Source organism: Sceloporus undulatus, chromosome 1, assembly GCF_019175285.1.
Source record: "Sceloporus undulatus isolate JIND9_A2432 ecotype Alabama chromosome 1, SceUnd_v1.1, whole genome shotgun sequence".
Taxonomy (NCBI): domain Eukaryota; kingdom Metazoa; phylum Chordata; class Lepidosauria; order Squamata; family Phrynosomatidae; genus Sceloporus; species Sceloporus undulatus.
The window spans coordinates 351623346-351650130 of NC_056522.1; the positions used below are offsets into that span (position 1 = coordinate 351623346).

At 39.0% G+C, this 26785-nt stretch overlaps 1 protein-coding gene across 1 annotated transcript in view; it reads right to left on the reverse strand.

Moving 5' to 3' along the window:
* TTC7B (tetratricopeptide repeat domain 7B) overlaps positions 1 to 26785 on the reverse strand; it is a 153900-nt gene that overhangs the window by 99183 nt on the left and 27932 nt on the right. The window contains 2 exon segments of the mRNA XM_042460558.1: positions 17611 to 17732; positions 23429 to 23559. Coding sequence (XP_042316492.1) covers positions 17611 to 17732; positions 23429 to 23559 — 253 coding nt within the window.

Genomic DNA, 26785 nt, shown 5'->3' on the forward strand with positions numbered 1-26785 from the left:
ACCAAACCCCAGCGTATAACAAGGGTTCACTGTATATACAAAAATGAATAAAAAAGTCAATTAACTTTTATACTAGAATTTCTCAATGTTTATTTAAAAATCATTAAACAAATGTTTTTGGTGAAAAATATCAAAGCACAGAGTAATATTTCTTGCAGTTATTGGGGAAGAAACTAATTATGCCAATTCTCTGTACTCATTCTAATAATTGTCTATGCCAAATAAGGAAAGCGAGAAGCTCAAATTGTAAAGATGATAGAAATAACTATGTCGATTATGCAAAGCAGATAGGTATCTAAATGGTATAGTTGAATAATTCAGAGGGAAAAAGCACAATTCTCCAACAGTTAATGGCCTGGCATTCTTACACTATTTGGCTGAGACAATTACACTCCAACACAATAAATAATGATTTTTATTATGCCATGGCACCTGTGACCAAGGCTGTGCAATGATGTGAGATTAAAATGCATTATAAGTTATTTAATCAGCACTCTTGCCAAGGTAGAAAAAATGCAGTGCCGTGCACTTTGGCATAGCATCAGGGCTTACATTACTTTCTTCTGCAGTGCCTGCACATAACTTTATTAAACTTTATAATGTAGAGTTGCATAATTCCTGGCTACTCCAGTCAAAGTGGGATTAGTTGGTTGATAAGGTGTATGTGTGTGCTTAACTTGCATTTCAATGCAAATTCACCCAATCCATTGTTCCTAGCCAGGATTTGAACTAAAATACAGATCTACTTTGACAGTGGTTCCCAAACTCTGTTCCTTCATGTGTTTTGGACTTCAGGTCCCAGAATTCTTGACTGTTGGCCAAGGTGGTTGGAGCTTCTGAGAACTGAAGTCTAAAACACCTAGAGGACCAAAGTTTGGGAATCAAAGAATCATGGAGTTGGAAGATATCACAAGGACCACCCAATCCAACCCCCTGCCATGCTCTATTTTGTCATGCACTTTTCAACTCAAAACATGCATACAAAATGCATATATTAGGATGAAAACTACAAAAAGTGTACACAAAATAATTTAGAAAAATGCATTAATGAGTAGAAACTGCTCACAAACACTAAGTACAGGAAAAATAGACACAAAGTTGGCATGAATATTTATTTGTTCAGACTTTTTTAAAAAAGGTGAACACAGAAAGTAAAACCAAACTCACCAAATTAGATATGTTTGTGGATTTTGTTTTCTATCAAACAACAGTGCCAGGGTATACTTTTATTTCAATATGCAAACTAGACTCTCAATTCACACTAGTTTTCCCCCATCCTTTGAGAGCTCACATAAGCCGAAAATTCTGTGGATGGAGGTTAACTGGACAATGGAAAGAATAGGAAGGAGGCTAAAGGTGTGCAAGCATCCCTTCTACACTTTTCTCAGTTATATATAATTCATTTTCAGGAAGCTCCTTCAGGGATCTGTTCAGTATCTTTGCATATAATATCCTTTTGCATACTGATTCAGACTATCAGAGCTATGTCTCTGAATTCTTGTACATAAGATAGTTAGCCTTACAGTCATCTGCCCACAGATTTGATTATTCACAGCTTACTGTACTTGCTCTTGCCTCCAAAAATATGTAAAGATCTCAGCATCCCAAATGATATAAAATCTAGTTTTGTGACAAATTTGCCCAGAGATATCAAACCAGAGGGTTTTTTTTAAAAAAGCAACATTCTGATTCTATTTATATGTTTTAAAATCTGCCATCTTGCTCAACTTTAGGGGCTTATCTTCCTGCTTCATTTTGACAAGTGCTTTCACTGCTGCAGGAAGATAAGCCCCTAAAGTGGAAGATGAAAAGAATGGATAATGTTAAAGAAGCTCAATTTCACTCGCTGCCCCTCACTCCTGGAACCTTCTTCCCCCGCGAACAAGGGCCATCACTTCTTTAACCAGCTTCAAAACAGAGTTGAAGACCATCCTGTTCAGAGAAGCGTTCCCAGGCATTGCATCATTGTCACTTGCTATTTGATGTTTTTTTGATGCCTGTTTTATCGAACCATTTCCTGTATTGCTATGTACTTTATATGTATTAGCCTACTAGCCCCACCACCTTTCCCTTCTCCTTTTATGTCATGTCTTTTTAGATTGTAAGCCTGAGGACAGGGAACCGTCTAATTAAAAAGATTGTATGTACAGCGCTGTGTAAATTTACAGCGCTTTATAAATAAAGGTTAATAATAATAATAATAATAATAACAACAACAACAATTTACTTCATATTTCTATCCCTGTTTACTGATGTAATTTTATATAGCCTATCTCTTCCCTTTGTTTTTAACAAAAGCTGTTTACCCTACATCAGCCTACAGAACAGTCAGTGTTTAATTTCCCTATGTGTGTATGTTGTTGTTGTTCTTTTCCTTCAAGTCGTGTCCAACTTATGGCAACCCTAAAGTGAATACTGTATATCATGGGTTTTCTGGGGCTGAGAGAGTATGACTTGCCCAAGGTCACTCAGTGGGTTTCCATAGTAAGATAAAATGTAGATTATGTAACCTGTCTCAACCTAGATTTAATTTAATTTATCTTTAAAGTGTGCAGTAAGGTTGGCATTTTTAAAATAGTAATTGCCTGGACTAGCAGTTTGACTTTGAACCCTTTGAACCCAGATTATCTAACATTTCCTTTAGCTTAAATGTGCTGACTTGCACATGCATAGTGATGGTGATGCTTGTTGGATGATTTCTGGATTGTTCAGGCTTTAATACTGAAGGCAGAGCACATTTAAAAGCCTATTGTTTAAGAAAGCATAGAATACACCAAGATTAGTAGTGCTTTCAACACTATTTCTAACTGGAGTACAGGAAAACTCATGGTACATTTGTCATTCATTATTAATAAACTTAGCCTTCAACAGCCCAAAATTAAAAATTCATAAGAAAAATTTCTGAGTCTTAGAAACTGAAGAAAAGTTTAGTAGCTCTGCAGAGAACTTATATATATTCAATATTAGAGTGTGGGGGGAAATGAGAGAAAGCAATGGCTTAGGACATGTCACACAATGTAACAACTTTGCTGAAATCAATTATCTTTGTATTCTTTTAACTGTTTTTATTTGTGCATAGGCTTGGGAGCCTTCATGGGCTGGTTGGTGACATGGGAATATTTTAATAAATAACCTTACTCTGAGTGATTCTGACCAAAGGTGAGACATAAATGTAATGATATTAATATATCTTAACATTCAAACAATAAAATATAGTAGACAACACATTAAAATAAACATTGGATAACAATCATGTAATGTCTGGGAATGCTTCCCTGAACAGTATTGTCTTTAACTCAGTGTTGAAGCTGGTTAAAAAGGTGATGAACTGTGCTTGTAGGGGAAGGAGGTTCCAGGAGTGAGGAGCAGCAAGTGAAAAGGGGAGAATCCAGGATGGAATAGTGAAAATCCTTGGTTGGGACAGCAGTCCTTGACAACCAGAACGGAGGGCACAAGTGGGAAGGTAAGGAGAAATAAGCTCTGATAGATAAGGAGGGACCAGCTCATGCAGGGCTTTAAAAGTCATCAATATAAGTTTGTAACGAATATGGAAAGGGAGGGGGAATCAATGGAGGGATGTCAATAAAGGAGAAATGTGATCGAAGTGATGAGCAGACATGATAATGAGTGCAGCTGAATGCTAGACAAAAATTGAAGGACAGAGGTGAGAAAAAGGAAGCCCCACCAGAAGGAGGTTACAAAATCCAGTTGCAAAATCACAAGGGCATGGACCAGATTCTTGAGAACAGAGGCCAAAAGAAATGGTCAGATTTTAGTGATATTGTAGAGAAAGAATTTGCATGCCGTGGCTATGGCCTGAATCTGGGGGATACACAACAGGGAAGAAGCAAAAATAAAACCAAGACTGCGGGCTTCCTGCACAGGTTGAATAGAAATATCATCAACAAAAATAAAAAAAGGAACATTGCATGATAGGTTTCAGTGGAAAAACAAGAAGCTTTTATACTCTGCATAAACTCTGCCATGGTAATTTTGGCTGCTGCTTTACATTTTCTCTCATTGCTGCAAATAAATCCCATATCTGAAACCCGGCCAGTACTATTAGCCAAAAAGTTTGTCAGCAGTATAGCAGAATTACTGTACTATAAAGAGATAAGGCTTCTTCCCACATGAGCTCAGCAGTGGGGAATCACTAGGTCTGAGCTAGGCATCCAGATATCCTCCAAACTCTGGGGGCTACAATCTCCATAAACCTCAACCTATGTGACCAGTGGTCAGAGATTATGTGAGCTGTAGTTTAAAACATCTAAATTACACAAGGCTGCTAAGCCTTGCATTACAGCAGTGGTTCCCAACCTTCCTAATGCCGCGACCCTTTAATACAGTTTGTCATGTTGTGGTGACCCAAACCCATGAAATTATTCTCATTGCTACTTCATAACTGTAATTAAATAGGTGTTTTCCAATGGCCTTAGGCGACCCCCATGAAAGGGTAATTCAACCCCCAAAAGAGGTCCTGACCCACAGGTTGGGAACCACTGCATTACACCATGCTATTTTTCCTTTGTTGTTGATGTGTGCCTTCAAGTCGTTTCTGACTTATGGAGACCTCTTGAGTTTTTCTTGGTAAGACTTGTTCAGAGATTTGCCATTGCCTTCCCCAAGGATGAAAGCATGTGCCAAAGGTCACCCAGTGGGTTTTATGGCCAAGCTGGGAATCCAACCTTGGTTTCCAGAAATGTAGTCCAATGCTCAAACCACTAGCCATACTGTCTTTCTAGCCATTACAATATGTCAGAAGCTACAGGTTCTGTGTCACTTCCTCAACAAAATAAAAGATTTGTTCTGAATTTACAAAGTCATAAAACAACAAACTGTTGTGCACTTTAGAATGACAAGTGTTACACAATGACAGAGGGAGGGCAACGGTCCTTGACAGTCAAAAGGCACTGGTAATCGAGAAAAGAGGACAGGGAAAAGTCCTGGGTACTCTGTGCCAGACTGGAAAAAGTGTCCCCGTGTTTCATGATGCCCTGTTGCACAATTGGGCATCTTGTGAGGTGTCCTGTTACACAGTGGGAACCCCTATAGCACAATAGGTCATGTTGCATAATGTCTCGTTGTGCTTCATCACAATTCTCCAACACAGTTGTGTATTGTGTTGGTGATGTAGTTCTATTATCATAAAGTTACACATAGCAGCCCATAATCCTGGCTAAGCATTTCCAGTATTACCAGAGTCACCACCAATATTATCACCAGGATGGTGCTGAGCTCCCCATATATAAATTGTGATTAAATTCTACAATTCAACTTCAGCATCTGAGGAAGTAGACCAAGTCTATGAAAGCTTATGCTACAACAGCTTTTGCAGTTAGTCTCAAAGATGCTACAAGATCCCTTTGCACACTGATATTCCAGACTAACATACCTATGTTTCTGAATTCAATTACTGATTTTCAATAGATTGTTACAATCTGGGTCATCTCTAGACGCTGGATCTCCTCATCCTAGGTAAAGACTTTATTGATAATGATCCAGTAATATTTAGGATGTGTTATAATTATAAGTTCTTGTAAATATTCGTATATGATACATTTCACCAAAAAAGGTATATTTTATGAGAATTATTTAGACAAACCTGTCCATAGTGGCTACACAAAAAGAATTGATTCTTAAAAGACCAAAATTGTTTAACAATATAGAAGCAAACATTCGCTGATTTAGAAGGGAGTTTTTGGAATCAGATATTTGGCTTCAGGACATTCATGTATACTCCAAACTGCAACCTATGCTGCTTTATCATCCCACACAGTTGGTATTTTTAGGTATTTTGGGTTGAGGATTTTAAGCAGAGTGGAATGCAGTTTAAATGTAACTTGGCAACAGGGACTGAGGACAATTAGACCAGGATTCTAAAGAACAGGCACACCACACTGTCATAGTGCCCTTTTTGTATCTTTGGACAGCCAGTAACATTTCTCCTAATTAATGCAGAATTCATCATGAGGTTGCAAAAGTCACAAGAACACCAGGAGAAAGTTCAGTTTAAGAGATTTGTACTGCAGCAATGCTCAAGAAATCTGGTTCACCCAATAAACTCCATGCCAATTAATCTCTTAAAGGAGGCTGTGAATAAGTTACTATGTTTTGATGTTCACCACTGCCACACTCTACAGTGTACAATAAAAAATGTCTCACTCTGCTTATAAATAAGGACTTCTGTCCTTGAAGCTGAAACAATAAGGTGAGAGCTGACAGTTCAAAACAGACAAATTTCTAACCATGAGTTGTTAGAATTCAGCAAATCTTCAGAGGGTAACAGCTGTACAAATATGTGCCACTTAGGGATGAAAAAGAAATTATAGCTATTTTTCATTTTCAGTACCCAAAACATATGATGTTGTTTCATTAAAAAATTTATAGGAGGTGTCAAATATTTAATTCTCAGACATCAATTAGAGTCTCTTTATTGTCTGCAGTGGATATCCTCACCCCACAAGCATGGAGTTATGTAAAGATTGTCTATGAAGTCATTCTGCATTTCAGAGTGGAGCACCAGGTACTTCTGTTCAAATAATCATCCTTCATAGACCAAGGATGGAGATAGGAGGAAAGCTCAGAGTAACATTTGAGAGAAGAATGCTCTCATTGGTCAAGTCAGGAAAGAGTACCACAACTTATGTTGTGGTAAGGACTTCTTCTTGCTGGAGGAGGAAAGGAGGAGAGGCAGGAGTGCAGAGCGAGGGAGAAAGGGAGCCAGGGAGCCACAGCCACAGTGAGCAGTGTTGCCAACAAGCCTCGAAGATAATTCCCGGAAATGTCTGTCCAAAACCCGCTGAATCCCCCCAGATCCCACGGAATATTCAGTCACAATTCCTGGAAAATTCCCATAATGTTAAAATGGCAGATGTTTTGCAAATAAATGTAAATATAATTGAATAAAAATAATTGTAACTTATTTCAATCCTCAAAATCACCATTGAACCAAACAAAGAATCTTTCAGTCCTTTTAAGATATTTATTTTGACATGAAGGGGGTTCAGGAAGCTTTGTGCCAAATAGAAATGTGTTCAGATGCAACCACACTGCAGAAATAAATCCAGTTTGAAACCCTTTTAATTGCCCTGGCTCAGTACTAGGGAATCCTAGGAATTGTCTCTGGAGTCGGAGTGAAGATGCAGCCTGAGTTGGGTCCACACTGCAGAAATAATCCAGTTTGAGACCGCTTTAACTGCCCTGGCTCAGTGCTAGGGAACCCTGGGAATGGTAGTTTTGTGAGAAAGAGCTCTGGTGCCACAATGAACTATAATTCCCCTGCATCTGAGGAAATACGCTTAAGTCTAGGAAAGCTCATGCTGCCAACTTTTCTTTCAGTGAGACTCAAAGGTGCTACAAGATCTCTCTATCATCATCACCATTATTATTATCATTATTAAATCCAAATGCAGCTGAAGAACTGGACTTAAACTGGCAACACTGATATCCTGTAGACTCATTCTCTGGGGCTGTGATCTGGAAGCGTGGAGGCAATGCCCTTGTCAAACCAGGGAATCCTGGGAATTGTAGTTTGTTGTGACATGTTGAAACACTGCTTTTACTGGCAGCCAGGGCTCCATGCATGGAATTCTGGGCTTGGTGGTTTGCCCAGAATCCCATCATCACAGGGAGCCTTGCAGTTAGAAGCAGTGCCAAACTGGATTATTTCTGCAATATGGATGGCAATGGAAAAGGGAACGAAAAGAGAGCCACAAACCAAATTCTTGGAAGACAGGGCAGCAGGGGTGCCAACTGACCAGGTGCTCTGCCCATGCTCAGAGGCATATTTAATCACTAACACACACACACACACACACACACACACTCAGGAACATCACATTCACATCACACAACCCAAATGGTCCTCACAGTACAACAACAACCCTGAGAGGTAGGCTTGGGGCACTCTGCCCAAGCTCAGGAATTCAGAAATCCAAATGTCACTCTCAGGCAGACACAGAAGTCCACAACATCAAGCCATGATACCATGATCAAGTATTGCCTTTGTGTGCCTTAAAACTTATGTCTTACTTGGAAATCCAAGGCCATTGGGATTAAGCCAGCCAAGATCCCTCACTCCCTGCCTCTCTCCAGCACTTTTGCCCCTGGAGCCTGAGAATGCCTGAGGGGGGGGCAATCACTGTCCTCTCTCTGATTGGCTGAACTATTCCTCCAAACGGGCTTGCTCCGTCCTGGCTCTCAGAGGGAGTCATGAGAGAGAGAGAGAGAGAGAGAGTTTTCTCCAGCCCTCTTGGCTGAAAACTGTTACACTCCAAAGTGTTTTGGTTGCTCTGCAACAGGCTGCCAAAGGCACGGAAAAGGCACTGAATTAGAGCAAGGCACGAAAATCACACGAAAAGCTCTGAAAAGTCCCCGTTTTCGCGTGAAAGTCGCGAAATTGGCAACACTGACAGTGAGGCAAGAGAGGTTGGTTCATTGGGGGAGGGGGTTAGCTGAAGCTACACCAACTACTTGTGGCTTTCTGGGTTGAGCCAGTGCATGCTTGCTGCCTTTAATTTTGAATTGCATTTTAGCAATTTCCATACCTGTAACTTTAATATTATTATGATTATTATGATTATTTACTTGCCCTTGGTGTACTTTCTGCAAAATTCCTTCTTAGCACCTTGTGCTTTTCTGGGTTGAGCCAGTGCATGCTTGCTGCCTTTAATTCTGAATTGCATTTTAGTAATTTCCATGCCTGTAACTTTAATATTATTATGATTATTATTATTATTATCTTGCCCTTGGTGTACTTTCTGCAAAATTCCTGCTTAGCATCTTGTGCTTTTCTGGGTTGAGCCAGTGCATGCTTGCTGCCTTTAATTTTGAACTGCATTTTAGTAATTTCCATGCCTGTAACTTTAATATTATTATGATTATGATTATTATTATTTACTTGCCCTTGGTGTACTTTCTGCAAAATTCCCTCTCAATGAGAAGGAGGAGAAGGAGGAGGATGAGAAAGAGGAAGAGGAGGAGTGTGACTTTCCAAAGTGCATTTCTGTGTATTTTTGGTGCATTTATTGCTGAAAGGTCTGCTGTAACAATGATAGTAATGGTGATGATGATGATGATGATGATGCTTCGGTGGAAGCTCCGCCCCAGAGGGTGGGAGCTCCACCCTGGCATGTGGCTCCACCCCTGGAGGGTGGAAGCTCCACCCTGGCATGCGGCTCCACCCCTGGAGGGTGGAAGTTCCACCCCCAGTATGTGGCTCCGCCCCTGGGGGTTGGAAGCTCCACCCCTGGCTTGTGGCTCCGCCCTCGGAGGGTGGAAGCTCCACCCCCGGCTTCAGCCCCCCAATTGTCTGAGGGACAGCAACCTGGCCCCTGGCTCAAAAAGGTTGTCTACCCCTGCTCTAGTCCATGAGCTTGGTGCTCTAGTCCAAGGATCTCTGAAGAGCCACATGATTTCCACTCTTGCAACAACTTTATTTTTGTTTGATGCTGTTCTTTCTAAAGCAGATACTCACTCAAATAGTGTTTGCTGTTTGTTTGTGTTGTATACATATATCTCATATAAAAAGTATCCTAGAATCATAGAATCGTAGAGTTGGAAGAGACCGCAAGGGCCATCCAGTCCAACCCCCTGCCATGCAGGAAATCTCAATCAAAGCATCCCCAACAGATGGCCATCTAGCCTCTGTTTAAAGACCTCCAAGGAAGGAGAATCCACTACACTCTGAGGGAGTTTGTTCTACTATCGAACAGCCCTTACTGTCAGGAAGTTCCTGCTAATGTTCAGGTGGAATCTCTTTTCCTGGAGCTTGCATCCATTGCTCTGGGGTCCTAGTCTCTGGAGCAGCAGAAAACAAGCTTGCTCCCTCATCAATATGACATCCTTTCAAATATTTAAACAGGACCATCATATCACCTCTTAACCTTCTCTCTCCAGGCTAAACATCCCCAGCTCCCTGAGTCGTTCCTCATAGGGCAAGGTTTCCAGACCCTTCACCATTTTAGTCGCCCTCCTTTGGACACACTCCAGTTTCTCAATGTCCTTTTTTAATTGTGGTGCCCAGAACTGGACACAGTATTCCAGGTGGGCCTGACCAGAGCAGAATATAGTGGCACTATTACTTCCCTTGATCTAGACACTATACTTCTATTGATGCAGCCTAAAATTGCAATGGCCTTGTTAGTTAGCTGCTGCATCGCACTGTTGACTCACGTTCAACTTATGGTCTACTTGGACTTCTAGATCCCTTTCACACATAGTTTCATTCAGCCAGGTGTCCCCCCCATCCTGTATCTGTGCATTTCATTTTTCCGCCCTAAGTGCAGTACCTTACATTTCTCTGTGTTGAATTTCATTTTGTTAGCTTTGGCCCAGTTTTCTAGTCTGTTCAGGTCATTTTGAATCTTGATCCTGTCCTCTGGAGTATTAGCTCCTCCTCTTTTCCATCCTTTTAGAAGACCAGCTAACTCAGCAATGGAGAATCTCCAGATGCGCTGAACTTGAGCTTTCACTGTCCCTTAACAATGGTTATATTAAACTAGGGCTTCTGCAAGTGTAAAACATTTTATGGTACAAAGGCATCCCACACCTGTTTCAAATGATGTGGAACAATTAACATCCTGGCAACAGCTTACAAGCATATTCACATTTGCTTTAGACCTATTTTAAATATTTATTAGCCACATTTTTGAACTATGGTCAAAGTATTAAAAGGTATTTATTTATAAAATAGAATTTTGTATAACATTATTATTAATAATAATATTTTGTATAACATTTGTATAGCATTATTAAGAAGAACCAGCAGGGATGCAAGTCAAGACACTGACTCTGTCAATTATCTCCCACATGACTAGACAATCTGGTCAAGAGAAAACCTTTACCTTTTATAGCATATCCAGGCCACATAAGTAAACCAAGTGGAAAAGGAGGCAATACCAGTATAAAACTGGCTCTACTGCAAAACATAGATGGCAAATTGGGGCCCAGACCCAGGTATCCATGCCCCTGTTCCTGCCTCTAGAGTGAAATCTTCCCTTTCAACCTCCCACCTCAGCATTAACAGTTGCTTTATATTAAACATGTACACAAACCATGGCTTATGCAACCCAAAATCACATAAACTAGTGATCAGTTGAACTTATTGCAAAATGTCAGCTAATAATTACTCTAAGGTATTAGAATTTGAGACTGCTGTGGTAAACATGTAATGCAGAATGACAGGTGATTTCAAGAAGGGAAAACACCAGTCCTACAGTGGGGTGGGTAAGTTAGAACTTTCTCTAGGCTGCCTCCTGATTTACAAACCATGCCTGGAAATCTTTTCAGGAAGAACACCATCACAGCTTAACTCTTTGCAACAAACCCAAATTCAGCACACATTATTAGAAAAAAGATAACTTATGCAGCACCAATGAACTCTGCACACTGGCAATTAAAAAGAATTCAAAAGTCATTCAAACATGACATCACCATCCTTATCCCACTGACTCCACAGAACTAGACTTCAAGCTCCTCATAAAAATTAAAACACATACAGAGGGAAACAGATATTACTAAAAAATATACAACCTAAGATATAATTGGACTATCAACAGAATTATGAACAATGTTAAACAACTGTTTACAAAAACTAAAAATCAAAGCACAATAGAGGATACTATCATGAAGCCTTTACTATTATTAGTAAAGGAGCCAGCTGAACCACCCTAGGAAGGAGTTCCTGAGCCTGGGAGCAGCCACTGCAAAGGAGCTCTCCTGCATTCCTACCAGACATACCACCCTAAGTTTTCAAAGCTGGGCAGGCCTGTATTCCTTCAGACAGCTTGCACTCAAGTTGTACAGGTCAAGCACTCATAAAAAGCACTCTGAATTGGGCCAGGGATTTTGTATAACCAGCTCCTATCAACAGTCTGGCCAAAAGGCTTTGGACCCAGTGGAGATTCCAAACACGTCAAAGGTGTACCCCATCTAACATACATTGCGGTAGTTCAAATGGATTTTTTCCCGTGCTTTTAAAGAAGAAATACTTTATTCAACTTTCTGCCACTTACAGAATATTGAAGATGGTTTCAATTAAAACAATGGTATGTGGTTTGTGCTACATTTAGCTAAGGTCCAGAACTATGTCATGTCTTCTTTCAAACAGCAGAACAGATGAGACAAGATGACAGATAGCTAAGCAACAAGAAAAGTTTTTTCATATAAACAACTCTTTTATTAATCCTTCTATAATTTTTTTTTAAAAAATATTTACATTAATCTTTTTCTTGTTATTTTTCATAGAACTGTCTAAGTATCATTTTGCCCTTCATCTGAGAGAAAGGATTCATGATCACCTAACTTATAAAAAGCCCACAAATTATATTTGATTCTAAAATGGGGAAATATTTTGGAAGGTTAATTGGCTTTCCATGTCTCTTTAAAATGTTCTTTCTTTTTATTTCAATTTATCTACAAGATAATGGACCTTCAACATTTCTATCATCTCTCTAAAATAGCTTATGATTTTTGTTTAAAAGAAAGCCTTAGTAAAAATGGTTACTAATGGGGACACATTAACTGGATCAGTTGGTTCAACTTAAATTGTTCTGCTTCAGTACGCAACACTGTAAAATATACATCAGTATTTCCTACAAACAGGATTATTTTTGCAGATCTTCTGATCATGGTTCTCTCTTCTTCTGCTATAAGCACCCAGAAAGAGCAGTAGTGACAGACATAGTGGAGGCACCAAGAGAATACTAGCAAAAGAATGTGTCTAAGACTTGTACTTGAATGAGAGAAACTGATATGCCTTTGCCCCACAAACTATGGAAAATCTAGTTCTGTAAGGAATCTGGTAGAACTTTCAGTCCTAGTAAAACCCATCATTTCATGCTTTCACTAATCACTCTACACACATGTAATGTTCAATTGCCTTCCACTGATGAAATTCATATATTTCTCAGAAAACAATAATGGCATTTTCGCATACTATTCAGTGGCAAATACCCATCTCCAATGTGCATTGCCCCCTTTCATAAAAATGACTGAAAATCATACACTTTAACAATACAATACTCAAAAGTAGGGAAGAAGGAACCAAATCACTTTTAAAGTGGAAAAGAAGACAAAGTAAAATAAGTGATCACTCAAATCACTGTGATGGTCAGCTCATCCAAATCATACTTTTCAACTGATGTAATAAATTAGAGAAAATACATCCTATCATCATCAACAGGCAACCACAATCAATATGTTAGCTCCCCATTGCCTGGGCTACTAAATAAGAGATCCTTCAGATTTTCTGGACTTCAGAGAGGCTGCTCACAGACCTCTTTGCTTCCCAAGTGCTGCTTGGCTAGGGTATTATAAGTGTTCATTCCCTGCCTCTGGCCATGAAGGTCTAGGCACCACTGATGAACTAATAGCAACTATCTACATAAGATGGCTGAGCACTGCAAGAGGAGGTAATCTGCAATCCACAGCAACTGTGTCCTCACCTTGCCATCTTTCTTCTATTTATCTAACTGCAAACGTTTCACTTTGCCAACTCTTCCATCATGCCTCAGCATTTCCTGACTTTCTGCAGTAAATTTCCTGTCCCATTTTCCTGGTCACATTTCAGTGCATGGGTTAAGCCAATTTATCAGCAAGTGCATACAGTATTTCTTCTCTATTTTAAACACACATTGTACTGCACTGTAAATATCATTTGATACAGAAACCAGATATACTGCATCATGTTATTGTTTGATAAATAACGTGGTGCTATTATTCACTGTGATATTGAAAAAGTAACTTGTTACATTACCTATTGTACTGCATTTTGATTTTCCATTACATTTTTAGAGAGAGACCCTTAATATTGGTAAGGGAGTAGCATAAAACTTGAAAAATTCCAGTCAACAGGCCTCTAAAATGTCCTTTCAAAGTAACTTGTAGAAACTGGAAACTGGTACTCATTACACCAATAAAATGGCTTCCCAAATTCTTATCATGATACTTTTGAAATGTGGCCACATTACTCTAAAAGCAACTAATTGCAGATTAACTACATTACTTGTAACTCATTATTTCCACCTCCTGTACAAAGACTGTCTGACTAATAGTTTAAAAACTTTGGCTGTTCTTTTTTTTCCCTTGCTCAGAGAACAAGGGCACACAGAAGAATTCCTCTGTCTCACAAAGTGAGATATTAAGATTGTTATGATTGTGCTGTGGTTGTAAGTTACGGAAGTGTCAGGCATTTTCAAAGTGAAAGACCATTTCACATGGGGAGGCACAGTGGTCACTTGGGGAGGCACTACCACATTTGTCCCTACTATTGTCGGGGTAGTCCGCACTCACCAAATAAATTGGCTTCTAACTTCTTTGAAGGCAGGGTATTTAGATGATGCATGAGGCAAAAGCGGGTGGAAAGTGAAACGAAGCCATGCTCCAAGGCTAAAAACCAGAGCGAAAAGAAACTGGGATACTTCAGTTCAAGGTGGGCATCATCGCACTGACATATAAACAGCCTGGCATCAGTGTGGAACTGGGGCAAAGCAAAAACGTGAAAGTACATCAAACAAATCAGGCTGCCAATAATGCAATGGATGTATTTATAACCTACAGTGCGCCCTTTTTTTACACAGGGGATCCGTTCTGGACTCCCTCGTGTAAAACAAAAACCGCCTATGCTCGAGCCCCATTTGAATTAATGGGGCTCGTGCATGCGGCGGCACAGCGGCACATGCGTGCCCCATTCGTCCCTGTGGGACACGCTGCCCCTTCCTCCCCGTGAGGCTTTCAACATATGCTGAAAACTGCATAAAGCGTGCCGCGTATAACGTGGGCGCACTGTACATAAACCAGACAGTCCAAAGGGGAGCATGAGGTGAAAGGGGTCTGTGAAGGGGGCATGTATGGGGGACCTCCATGACTCTGCTTTGCCAATGTATACTGGACACATTGATGCACCAATACATTGTACGGGCAGTACATCACACATGCGACTGTATGGCCGGTTATACTTGTGGATGTTCAAGGAAATAGCATCTGGATGGGAAGAGGGGAGTAACTGGGTAGCAGGTGGTGTGTTTGTTCAATGGTGCACATGCATAGTAGGGAAGAGACAAAAAATAACTGCGCAGCATAGCTTGACACTTCATGGTGCAGACAGCCCATGGTGCAGACAGTAGAGTTTCAACCCACTTTCAGAAAACCCATGATCAAGCTGCTTTTTCCTGCTTATCTACTCTGGTCCTTCATTAAGGATGTTAATAGTCAATTACTTTGTTTTTACAAGTGAGGAGGAATAATTTCCAGTTATTTTTCTCCACTATAGAGAAAGCAAGTATCTTTATGCAGTTCTTGCTTAGTATTTGCACTTCCCAAATTTTGAGATTTATGCAAAAAAACAAAAAACAAAATAAAACCCACTATTTCAAAGAAGCCACGTGTGTCTTTTGTTGCACTCGAACAACTGCAATCTTGCACAACAAAAATATTACACCCCCAAAAGGTAATATTTCACAGCAAAACTATGTGCCTATTTTTTTGGTACAAGATTCCTGTTTTTATACAAGATTTCTTTGTGTAAGATTTTTTATTGTGCAAAACACATGTGGCTATCTGGAAACAGTTATTTTTGTTTTTAAAACCCCCCAATTCTTATGCAAAAAATATGTTTATTTCTATGCAGAATTATTTCCTGACACATGGGATGTTCAAATACTTGGTGAAAACTGCACAAAATTCTCACCACAATATTATTATAATTTCCAACTGAGCTTTACAACACATGCAAAAACCCAATTTTTCAGCCAGAAAGTAAGTACTGTAACTGAATATTCTGTCCATTCTTAACAATTCATTCCATGAAATGACCTGTTTTGTTAACAAATCAACAAGCCACATCTGAATTTGTTGTTTTATGTGGAAACGAAATTGATTCCATAAAAAATACTGGAAGATTGAGGAGGTCCATATTAATGTACATTTCAAACTGAGAATGGTTTCATTCCCACTAAAAATATATAGTTGTGTCACAAATGGGTTTAATTTTTCAAGAAATACATCTGCCATTAATTCATGATACCCAAGGAGAAATAAACTGAATGGGAATTATGTCTACTTGCCATAATATGTTCCATGAACTTTAATATTAATGATTGCTTTCTGCTTTGTGAGTTAACTGTGATTAACCCACAAAATCTAAACATACTGTTGCCCATTTAAATATGACTATTTATTTCTACACTGCAAGATTTTAGGAGCATGCATTCTGTAGCTCATTCTTTTAAAATATTTATCACTGAAAAGGAGAAAAGCCCGGCTCAATCTAACTGTTAGTCTCAACTAGAGTAGACCCACTGAATCAATGAAACTCACGTGTTTATTTACTAAGTTCTTAGTGATTCAGTGAGTCCACTCTAGTTAGGAGTAACAACTGGATTCAGGCCACATTACAGGCACAACATCTCGCTCCTGCCCCCCGTCCCAATCTCATCACTAGGATACTCGAAAAATGAAATCTTAATGTTTCATTTTTCTTCCAATTAAGTAATGGTAGCAAAACTACAGGACGACTCAGAGGTCATGCATTATTCAAAACAGTTTCTGAAAATACTAATAATAGAACCTAGAAAACCAATTACATGCTAACCCAACTGAAACAAGTTTCAAAACTTGGAGCGCTTTTTCTCAGCCATGACATTTAAATCAAACTTGGTTTACCAACACAGCATGACATTCCACTCCTCCTATTCAGGCTTGTTTAAAACAGAAAGGCTATCATAACCACACATTTTTGGAGCACAGGTGTGTGGGGTGGAAAGTAACAAACTAATCTAAATCTAGTGCACCAAGTTTTGAAGCCTTTAAAAATGAACAGAGGCTTGAATTCCTTTCTTCATTTTCTGTGGTGTTTGGAATTTTTATACACCTATCTTTAGTAGACTATTCTTAATATAGGGTTATCACAAAATTATAGATGACCTCTCATGCACAGTCTACAAGGATCTACTAAGTAGTCACAAACGAAAATACACGTATACATACTGTTGGTCTTCATGCACGTTTATCCTGCAGCACAATGTTAAAATAAGTGGTAACTGAAGAGATTTGGAAAAAATATTTAAGATCAACAGTTCTTTTGTTTCCTTTTGAAAATATTGTTCATTACTAAAATATAAACATAAAATGGAAAAACTTCATAAAGTATTGTAATAGATGACATTACCCCAATACACTGCAAAATCTACTGCACACAATTCAAATTACAGTCAGCCCTCCATATCCATGGATTCTTTATCCATCGATTCAACAATCTATGGATGGAAAATATTTTTAAAATATATAAATTCCAAAATGCAAACTTTGATTTTGCTATGTTATATAAGGGTCACCATTTTTACTATGCCACTGTATTTAATAGTACTTAAGAATCCAAAGATTTTGGTTTCCATGTGAGATCTTGGAACCAAACTCCAGCAGACACCAAGGGCCCACTGTATTATGTACAATAAAATAAATTATTGCACATAATTCATGTGCAATAGAAAAGCGCATAAAAGTAAATACATATCATTTGTAATGCTAAGGCACAACCCAAAGCCAGCCTGGTTCATTGACTTGCAAATTGTTTCAAGTGATCATCAAGGACAATATTAAACCAAGTCTTACCCATTTTTGAAGTATAAGACATGAGCTCTCTGAAGTCCTGTTTCTAAAAAATATCCAAGCTCTTGTTCATGTGTTGCAGGTCCTGGCTTAGGGCTTCTGTTCTGCATATTGGTAATTATTATCTAGGAGACAATACAAATAAACAAGTCAAACTCATCCAAGCACTGTCTTTCCCCAAACACTACTTTACTTGCCTCAGTAAACACACATACTATCTGTTTTCACCTATTCTTTTTTTTTATATATATTGGCCCCTTACAGACAGGTCAAAATAAAGCTGCTTCGGGTCAATTTGGAGATATGCTGTTTAAATGATGCATGTGTTCTAAGATTCCAGAAGCTGCAGCAAAGCCATACTCCAGTCCTTGCATCATGTAAACAGCATATCTCCAAAGTGACTCAAAGCAACTTTATTTTGGCTTCTCTGTATGGGGCCTTAGTTTTTTAGCATTATGGCATTTCATATTCATTTCGCTGTCCTCACCAGGACAACAGGAGAAAAATACCTTACTATTATTATGATGCTGTGTGTTAATAACAACAACTGTATATACTCATGTATAAGTCTAGAAATGTAGGTCAAAAATTGACTTTAAAAAACCTGAGTTGACTTATCCACGGGTCAATATAAGTACTGTATCTTAACTTTTATTTAAAAGTAGGAGCCATCCCTCTTGTGAAAAGCAAGAGCAGTGCTTCCAAGAGAGATTATACTCTTTCCTTTCAGCAGAGGATGGTTCCTTTTTTTAATAAACATTAAAAGTACAGTACTCGCATTGACCCATGGATAAGTCGACTCAGGTTATGGTTGGGCAATTTTTGATGAAAATTTCTAGACTTATACACGAATATATACAGTATATACAGTATGTTCTCTTCTCTTTGTCAATGAATCTCTCTGCCTAGTTGTAGGCATCATGGAGAAAAAAAATAAAACTTCAAAATATAGACACAAAAGTTCTTCCATATACATCCATTTCAAAGTACTGATAAGGAGGACCCTGTTGACCTATTCTTTTAATCTGTTTCAGTCTTATGTTGTATTCTACTGCTTTTGTCTGCATTGGTTTTACTTGTTAGCTCCATAGTTTATTCGTTTTTATTTTAAATCATTTTTGTTTAAATCACTGTATTTTATTACTGTATACATAAACTGGCTTAAGGTGTTTCAGCAAAAAGCAGCCTGAATTATTGCAAATACAAATAGCAATAATCCCAGTATCAATTGTTTGAACAAGCAGAAACAGTTGCAGACAATTCAGAAAATAATGGATTAAAAAAGAAAGGAAAGGAAAGGAGTAGATAAGGTAAATTTAACTGAAGCCCATTTTACAGCTTGGGAAAATGAAATACAAATATCATAAAGAAAATACAAGAGTTGCATCTATTTTGAAACTCCCAGTTCCGTATTCTAGTCTACAATTACACAACCAGTAACCTTCTAAGGAAGGTCAGCTTTCCTTAAGACAAAGCTTCAGTGCATTCACCACCAAGTTCATGATACATTTTTTTGGTGAAATAATATTTTTACCTCTATGGAGGCTTACTTGTGCATTATGCAAGCCAAAGATAACCTTGAGACAGTAAAACTGTCAAGGCACAAAAAGTGCTGAACAGCACACAATGCTGGATTACTTTCAACTGGAGTTTCTAAAGAAACTAGTCATCAATATGAGCTACTCATTTCAAGGAAATAATGGGAAATCATATTCCGGCAAGTTGGGTTAAGAATATGTCGTCTGTTTAAAATAATCCATGCAAAGGTCAAAGAACAAGTTATTTAATCTTGACTAAATGCCTCCAAAGAAGAGAAAAGGCTATAAATTATTATTTTTTAATTTTAAATAGTAGGGAGCAGGGATTTCAAGATTATTATTATTATTATTATTATTATTATTATTACTGTTAAACTTTATTTATATAGCGCTGTAGATTTACACAGCGCTGTACATACAATTAAAAAATCGATAAAAATTAAACCTGCCAATGGCGTATATTCCACAGGATAATAACAAAATACATATAAAACAATAGACAATAATACAAGATAGCAACCTTGTCGCACGGCTTTCGGCTTACGTTGAAAGTTGAATAAAAGGCATCCACGTATGATGCGGGTGCACTGTATATCCACCTTGATTAGTAACCACTAACAGCCCCATCCTTCACAAATCTGCACAATCCCTTACCATCTGCTGCACTTAGTTCTAACTGAGAAGCTATTTCATTGCCAAACTAGGTGCTACACAAAATATGTGGCTGTCATAAAAATGGCAATATGGCTTTAGTTTTCTCCCTTCCCTACTATCTGAAAGAACATAATCATATGCTGACATCAGATGTTCTGTATTTTCTCTGTTCTGCTTCATACGACATTACTGGCTGGAACAGATAGTGGGCAGAGAGAAAGGATCATGAAATCAGAACACATAAGATACTGCCAGCAGAATATATATGTATGTGTGCATGCCACTATTTCTGCAGTAGCGCTGTGTTTAAATGTAAAGTCTAATTTGACACATTATGCTCACTTTTCAAATTCAAAACCTAAGCCAAGATAACGGGATGAGTGAAGTGCTGAAAGCATATAGATTTATAGAGATCCCAATCTAGCCCAGTGGTACTCTTAAAAGATATGGTGGTGGTGATGGTGGTGGTTAGCCCTCTCAAATAGCAAATTGTGCATCATTAAATGTTTCAGACAAAATGAGCCCGTTTCAGGCAAAAGAGAGACAGAGAGAAAGAGCGAGTTCATTTACTGGAAGTGACCTGTCTTCTCTGGATTATGAAAGGGTCAAAAAAGAAATGCTGCACTGGTTACAAGATGCTCTGTCCCAAATTATTTTGCTGATATTATTATCCCTATGCAGTCAAATTCTGTGAATGCTAGCATAGTGACACTGCCAGCTCACATCTCATCTTGTGTAAAGAAAACTAAGGACTGCATAGGAATTTGTCTTATGCTGAGTCACATCACTGGTCCATCTAGCCGAAAACTGTCAACTTGGACAAACAGCAATCATTTCCATGAGTTCTAGCCTTTCCTGGAATCCCTGATATTCCCTGGTGGTCTCCAATTCAAGAACTAATCAGGCTGCTTGGCTACTGAAATCTGATGAGGAGTGTTCAGGATTGTATGAACCCACAGGGAGTGGTTGTTTCCCCCCATAAGCTTGACTACATTCTCTACCTTGCAAATCTTACTAGGCAATTTGCACATGTTCCAAGAAATGAAAGGAGTCTGTTTGTATATTATGTCCATGGTGGAAGACCAAAGTCATTTCTTAACAAAATGTGAACTGTATGCTGAGTTACACAGGAAATATACATTCCCACCTGGAATTAATCAGGGACATAGCTAGCAACCACCATATAGCTGCTACCTCAGTCTTTGAAACTCAGTCTCTGAGGATAGAAGAGGAAGAAGATGAGCTCGTATTTTGGAGGTCAGTGCTGGTTGTTTGGCACTGCTGTTCAGAGGCTTGTGTAGGTGTGTGCGTTTATTTTTGAACATGTGCTCTCCATGTTCACATGGTCTAATGGGGTAGGGCTTCTGCTGATTCACTGACTTGGTGGTGGGGGGGTAGAGATAGCAGCTTCTAGACATAGATAGCTGCTGCCTCAGTCTTTGAAGCTCAGTCTCTCAGGTGAGAGAAGAAGGTGAACTTGTGTTTTGGGGATCAGTGTTGGGCTTATTAGGAATATTTGGAAAGAGGAATGCATTTATTTATTTATTTTTTTGGGGGAAAGCAGCCATTCTGAAACAGAGGAGGGAGATACTTGGGGGAATGTGACACAGAGAAGCAGAACTATCAAGAATCATGCTTGCATCTTTCTTAAACAATCCTAAACTCTCTCCTTAACTGGAGATTATGAGGCATAGAGACAAAATACTCACACCTCTGAAGTTATGAGGAAATGTTGCAGGGTTCTATGGATAAAGAGCGACTGTCAATTCCCAGAAGAGCAAGAGACATGTGGTGGTAGTAGGTGGTTCCCTGATGCATGTGATAAAAACTATGGTGTGTGGATCTGATAAGAATCTCAAGAAAGTAAGCTGTATATCAGATCTATGATGTAGCAGAGGCTAACAAGCCCACTGACCATTATGCCTTCCTTTTGATCCATGTTGGAACAAATAGCAAGATATAGCTTTCAACATATACTTGAAGGGATGTCATATTGAGGGAGCTAGCTTGTTTTCTGTTGCTCCAGAGAACAGGACCCGGAGCAATGGATGCAAGCTACAGGAAAAGAGATTCCACCTCAACAATAGGAGGAACTTCCTGGCAGTAAGGGTTGTTCGTCAGTGGAACAAACTCCCTTGGAGTGTAGTGGAGTCTCCTTTCTTAGAGGTCTTTAAACAGAGGCTGGATGGCCATCTGTCGGGAATGCTTTGATTTAGATTTCCTGCATGGCAGAGTGTTGGACTGGATGGCCCTTGTACGTGAGGGAGGCAGACAGTATTCTAGAGAGCTGGGAGGACACTAAGAATTCAGGACAATAGTGTCAGTGATACAGAGAGAATTGGAACAATAACAGAAGAGCATAACAGTGGGCAAAAAAAAAAACCCACTAAGAGATCAGCTGGAGAGAATCACCCAAAGTTTTAAACAGAACAGAATGGCTTAGTAGTCAAATAAGACTGGAACTAGAATAGTTCATCCCAGCCTTGTATCACACAAATGTCATAAGAAAATAGAATAGCTGTTGGTGCTGAATGCTGCTGAAGGGTTATCAGGCATGACAGAATCTAGTGAAGGTCATCTAACAAGGTGGCCAGTGTTGTTTCTGTCTCCAAATTGGTCTTCAATTCAGACTGCAAAAGACAATCAGCTTTACTCAGGAAAACCTACAGTTCTAAGGCTGGTGCCCACTAGACTTTAACACAAACAAGGCAGATTTCAGTAATTAAGTAGAATAGTGGAGGCATGATGACATTTGCAATAAAGGTCTTACAACTGCTTACTTTGGAAGAACCACTCCTTTTTGATCCTATCGAAAAGCCTGGATTCCAGCCACCTTGAGAGTATGAGCCATTTGAACGTCATGCCCCAAAGGGACCAGAAGCCATCTTATTTGGCCCGTGCATTTCAGGTCAAGAAAACATTTCCATCACTTGCATGGCCACCCCTTTTTTATAAGCTGGGACAAACCCAGGACCTCTGACCATATTGATAATGTCATCCATCCAATTAAATTGATCACATCCTCAGGTAACAAAATGAAATTCACTCATCAAAGCAGGACAAGGGAGTTACCTCAGCCATTTCAACAGCATCTTTTTGGAGTTTAGATCAGAATAGAAATAAGGACTTTAGCAAAAAGGGTCTTGCACATTTCATGCTGCTTGAAATGTGGCCATATTGTCTGTATGTGTGAAGAACTGTCTACTTAGCAAAAATTTTGACCTGAGGGCTCTTTATTTCTGCTCACAAACCACAGAAGTTACATAAAATACATATTTTAAAAATCCATGTGTATAGAGACAAATTTATATTTTCTCAGTTACCAAAAGGTTTCTCAGAGAAGCATGAGTAATGCTGTGCTACATGGGACAAAGTATTAACTCTTAGATATTTTATGCCATTTTAGATGTCCACATGTTTCACAAACATTATTCCCATAATCTTTATAAGAAATAGACAGTGACTTTCCCTGTGCTGCAATTCTGTGCATACTTATCTGGGCTTCAACTGCCACTTAACTGAGTAAGGCCTATTTCAGAACAGATCTGCATAGGATAACTTTGTTACTCCATCAGGTGACTGAATAAATAAGGATAATTGTTCCCCAAGCACTAAATATCCCAGCTTACCCTTTCTATTTCCTGAAGGTACAGAAGTGCTATATCCCCAGCTTTTTCATAGCACATAATGATATCTTGTTCACGATCTGCTCGGAGGTTACTCGTTGATGAAGAAACTGGCAATTTTTCTAGACAAAGACCTGAAAATAAAGACATTTTAATTTAAGAAAATAGATGGTACTAAATCCATCTCTTCTCATTTAGCCAAGCATAAATAATAATACAGCTTAACGGTACATGTTTCTATCTATTTAGAGGAGCCACATACATAACTGTATGTCAGTTGAGAACTCAGAAAGAAAGATTTGTAAGTATCATAAGACTTTTTTCCTTTTACATTTTTGGATGTCTGCTTACTAGTATATTGTCCTTACACCAGAGGGGTAGAATACAGTGTTGTGGAATGTATGTTGTGGTCAGCCCAAGACAGAAAGTAAAGTCAGGTTTATGCATATCTTCATTTTAACTGTCCTAGCCTTGTGATCTTATCACACTACCTTTCCATGCTGGTGGAACTGCTGCTGGTAGTTGTGCTACTGGTAGAGTCTTCCATGTCAGACAGGCTTTTGTTGAGGAGCTAGACTCAGCTACTGGGTAGCAGCACTAATGGCATCTTATGATGTTTGCATCATACAAGTAAGGTGACAGGATGCAGTCTTGCCTGACCCCTTTTCCTATTGGAGACCAATCTGTTTCCCTAAATTCTATTCTGATGTTGGCTTCCTGTCCTTGGTACAGATTCCTCATCGGGACTATCAGATGTAGTGGCATGCCCATGTCTTTGAGTGCATTCTATAGATTGACTTTTACTCAGCCAATGGTTTGTTCATCCCAAACACATTCTTCAAGAAAAAAAGAGATGACTGTATACACTGGCATCACCTGATTCCAATATAGAAATCAGATAGACATAACTGGAAGCTCCATTCTTTCTGCAAAAACAAGACCAAGAGCAGGTTATGGCACAGATCATGAAGTACTAATATCAAAAATTAGAATAAAGCTGATGAAGAGAAGGTTTAGCCTGGAGAAGAGAAGGTTAAGAGGTGATATGATAGCCCTGTTTAAATATTTAAAAGGATGTCATATTGAGGAGGGAGCAAGCTTGTTTTCTGCTGCTCCAGAGAACAGAACCCAGAACAATGGATGCAAGCTGCAGGAAAAGAGATTCCACCTCAACATTAGGAAGAACTTCCTGACAGTAAGGGCTGTTCGACAATGGAACACGCTCCCTCGGAGTGTAGTGGAGTCTCCTTCTTTGGAGGTCTTTAAGCATCGGCTAAATGACCATCTGTCGGGGGATGCTTTGATTTGGATTTCCTGCATGGCAGGGGGTTGGACTGGATGGCCCATGCGGTCTCTTCCAACTCTATGATTCTATGATTCTAAGAATCACCAAACACTGTGCCAAAATATATCCTGAACTACAGCCCTGTAGAATGTAAAGGTAATGTGAAAAATAGATTTGCAATATTAAACTTAACTAACCAAGAGCCAGAAGAACTCTGGACTAAAGGCAGAAACATTATCAGAGATTAATGTAAAAAATCACAGAATAATGCAAAAAGTAGTTAAGTACAGATGAGAAGAAAAAGTACAAGGGGACAGAAATAGGGTCACTGTTCAACTATTTATGTACAGACAAAAAAAGGAGAATTACTGTAACAATTAATGCAGAGAAACAGAAGGTAACAACAAAAAGAACAAGAGACCTCTTCCACAAGAACCAAGTAATCAGAGGGAAATTTAAAGCACAAGTGGGGGTGTTCTAGCACCAACTGTGGAACACAATGCATGAGAAAGAAAAATTAAAGAGATGGTGGAAACAATACACTGAAGAACTCTATAAAAGAGCTGAAAGGATGAAAGATATATTAAAGGAAGAACTACTTGAAGATGAACCCACAATTTTAGAAAGTCATGTGGAAGCTGCACTCAGAGCACTTGGGAAGAATAAATCATCAATAACAGATGGCATACCAATAGTGCTCTTTCAGGCAACAAAGGCAGAATCCACACAAATTCTAACCAAAATCTGTCAACAAATATGGAAAACAAAAGAATCATTCACAGACTGGAAACACTCAATATACATTCCAGTTCCCAAGAAAGGAGATACCAGAGATTGCATTAAACAGATGACAATGTATTAAACTCCCATGCAAGCCAAGTGACAGTGGCATCACTAGGGAATGCTGGGTGTGTGGCCCACACTTGGTGACATCTCAGAAGATGGGTGATACCTGGTCAGACCCTCCTCCCCCTGTGAGGTGAGAAGACGGCTCCCTCCTTAAGAGGAGACTGCCACCAAGACATAGGAGAAAGGTGAGCATGCTCATCCAGGTTTTGCCATGGTAGCAGTCTTCTCCTAAAAAAGGAGCCACCAGTATGGCAAAGAAGGGTGAGCATACCCTTGTGGCTGCTTTCCTCACAGCAGTCCCCCGTGCACAAAGTGACACTGTGCTTGGGGACCCCACTGCCATGTGAAGCTCAAAATTCTACCACACAGGTAGAATGTCCAAGCTGGGTTCAAAAAAGAAATAGGCACAAGAGATCATACTGCAAATATATGTTGGATAATAGAGTACACCAAAATTTTCAGAAGGAATTTGGCCTGCGCTCTATAGAGCAAAGTTTTCAATTGTGTAAATTATGAAGAAAAAAAAGGATTGTTCTTGAAGATATGGGTGTGTGACAGCATTTGATTATTCTAACATACAACATTTACTCAGGACATTGTGGAGACAGAATATGGAGAAATAGAACGGTTTCCAATTGGCAAGGGGTACATTTTATCATGCTGTTTGTTTAACTTGTATGCTGAAGCTATCATATCCAAAGTTGGATTACACTCTGAGGAAGGAGATATGAAATTTAGAGGAAGACATATCAACAATTTAAAATAAGCAGATAACACCATTCTACTAGCAGAAAACAGCAAAAACCTAGAATGGTTTCTGAAGAAAGTGCAAGGACAAAAATAATGACCACTGATGATTGACATAACTTTAATGTAGATAATGAGGGTATTGAAATAGTCAAAGATTTCCTATACCTTGGCTCACTCATTAAATCAAAACGGAGACTGCAGTCAAGAAATCAGAAGAAGACTAGAATTTGGGAGAGCAGCTATGAAGAAACCAGACAAAATCCTGAAGTTTAAAGATATATCATTCAATATCAAAGCCAAAGTAAGTTATCCATGTCATTGTATTTCCAGTTTCTATGTACACTTGTGAAAGCTGGACAGTGAAGAAAGCTGATAGGAAGAAAATCAACTCTATTGGAATTTGGTGCTGGACGAGAGTTCTGTAGATACCCTGGACAGTCAAAAGACAAGTGGATCCTAGAGCAAATTAAGTCTGA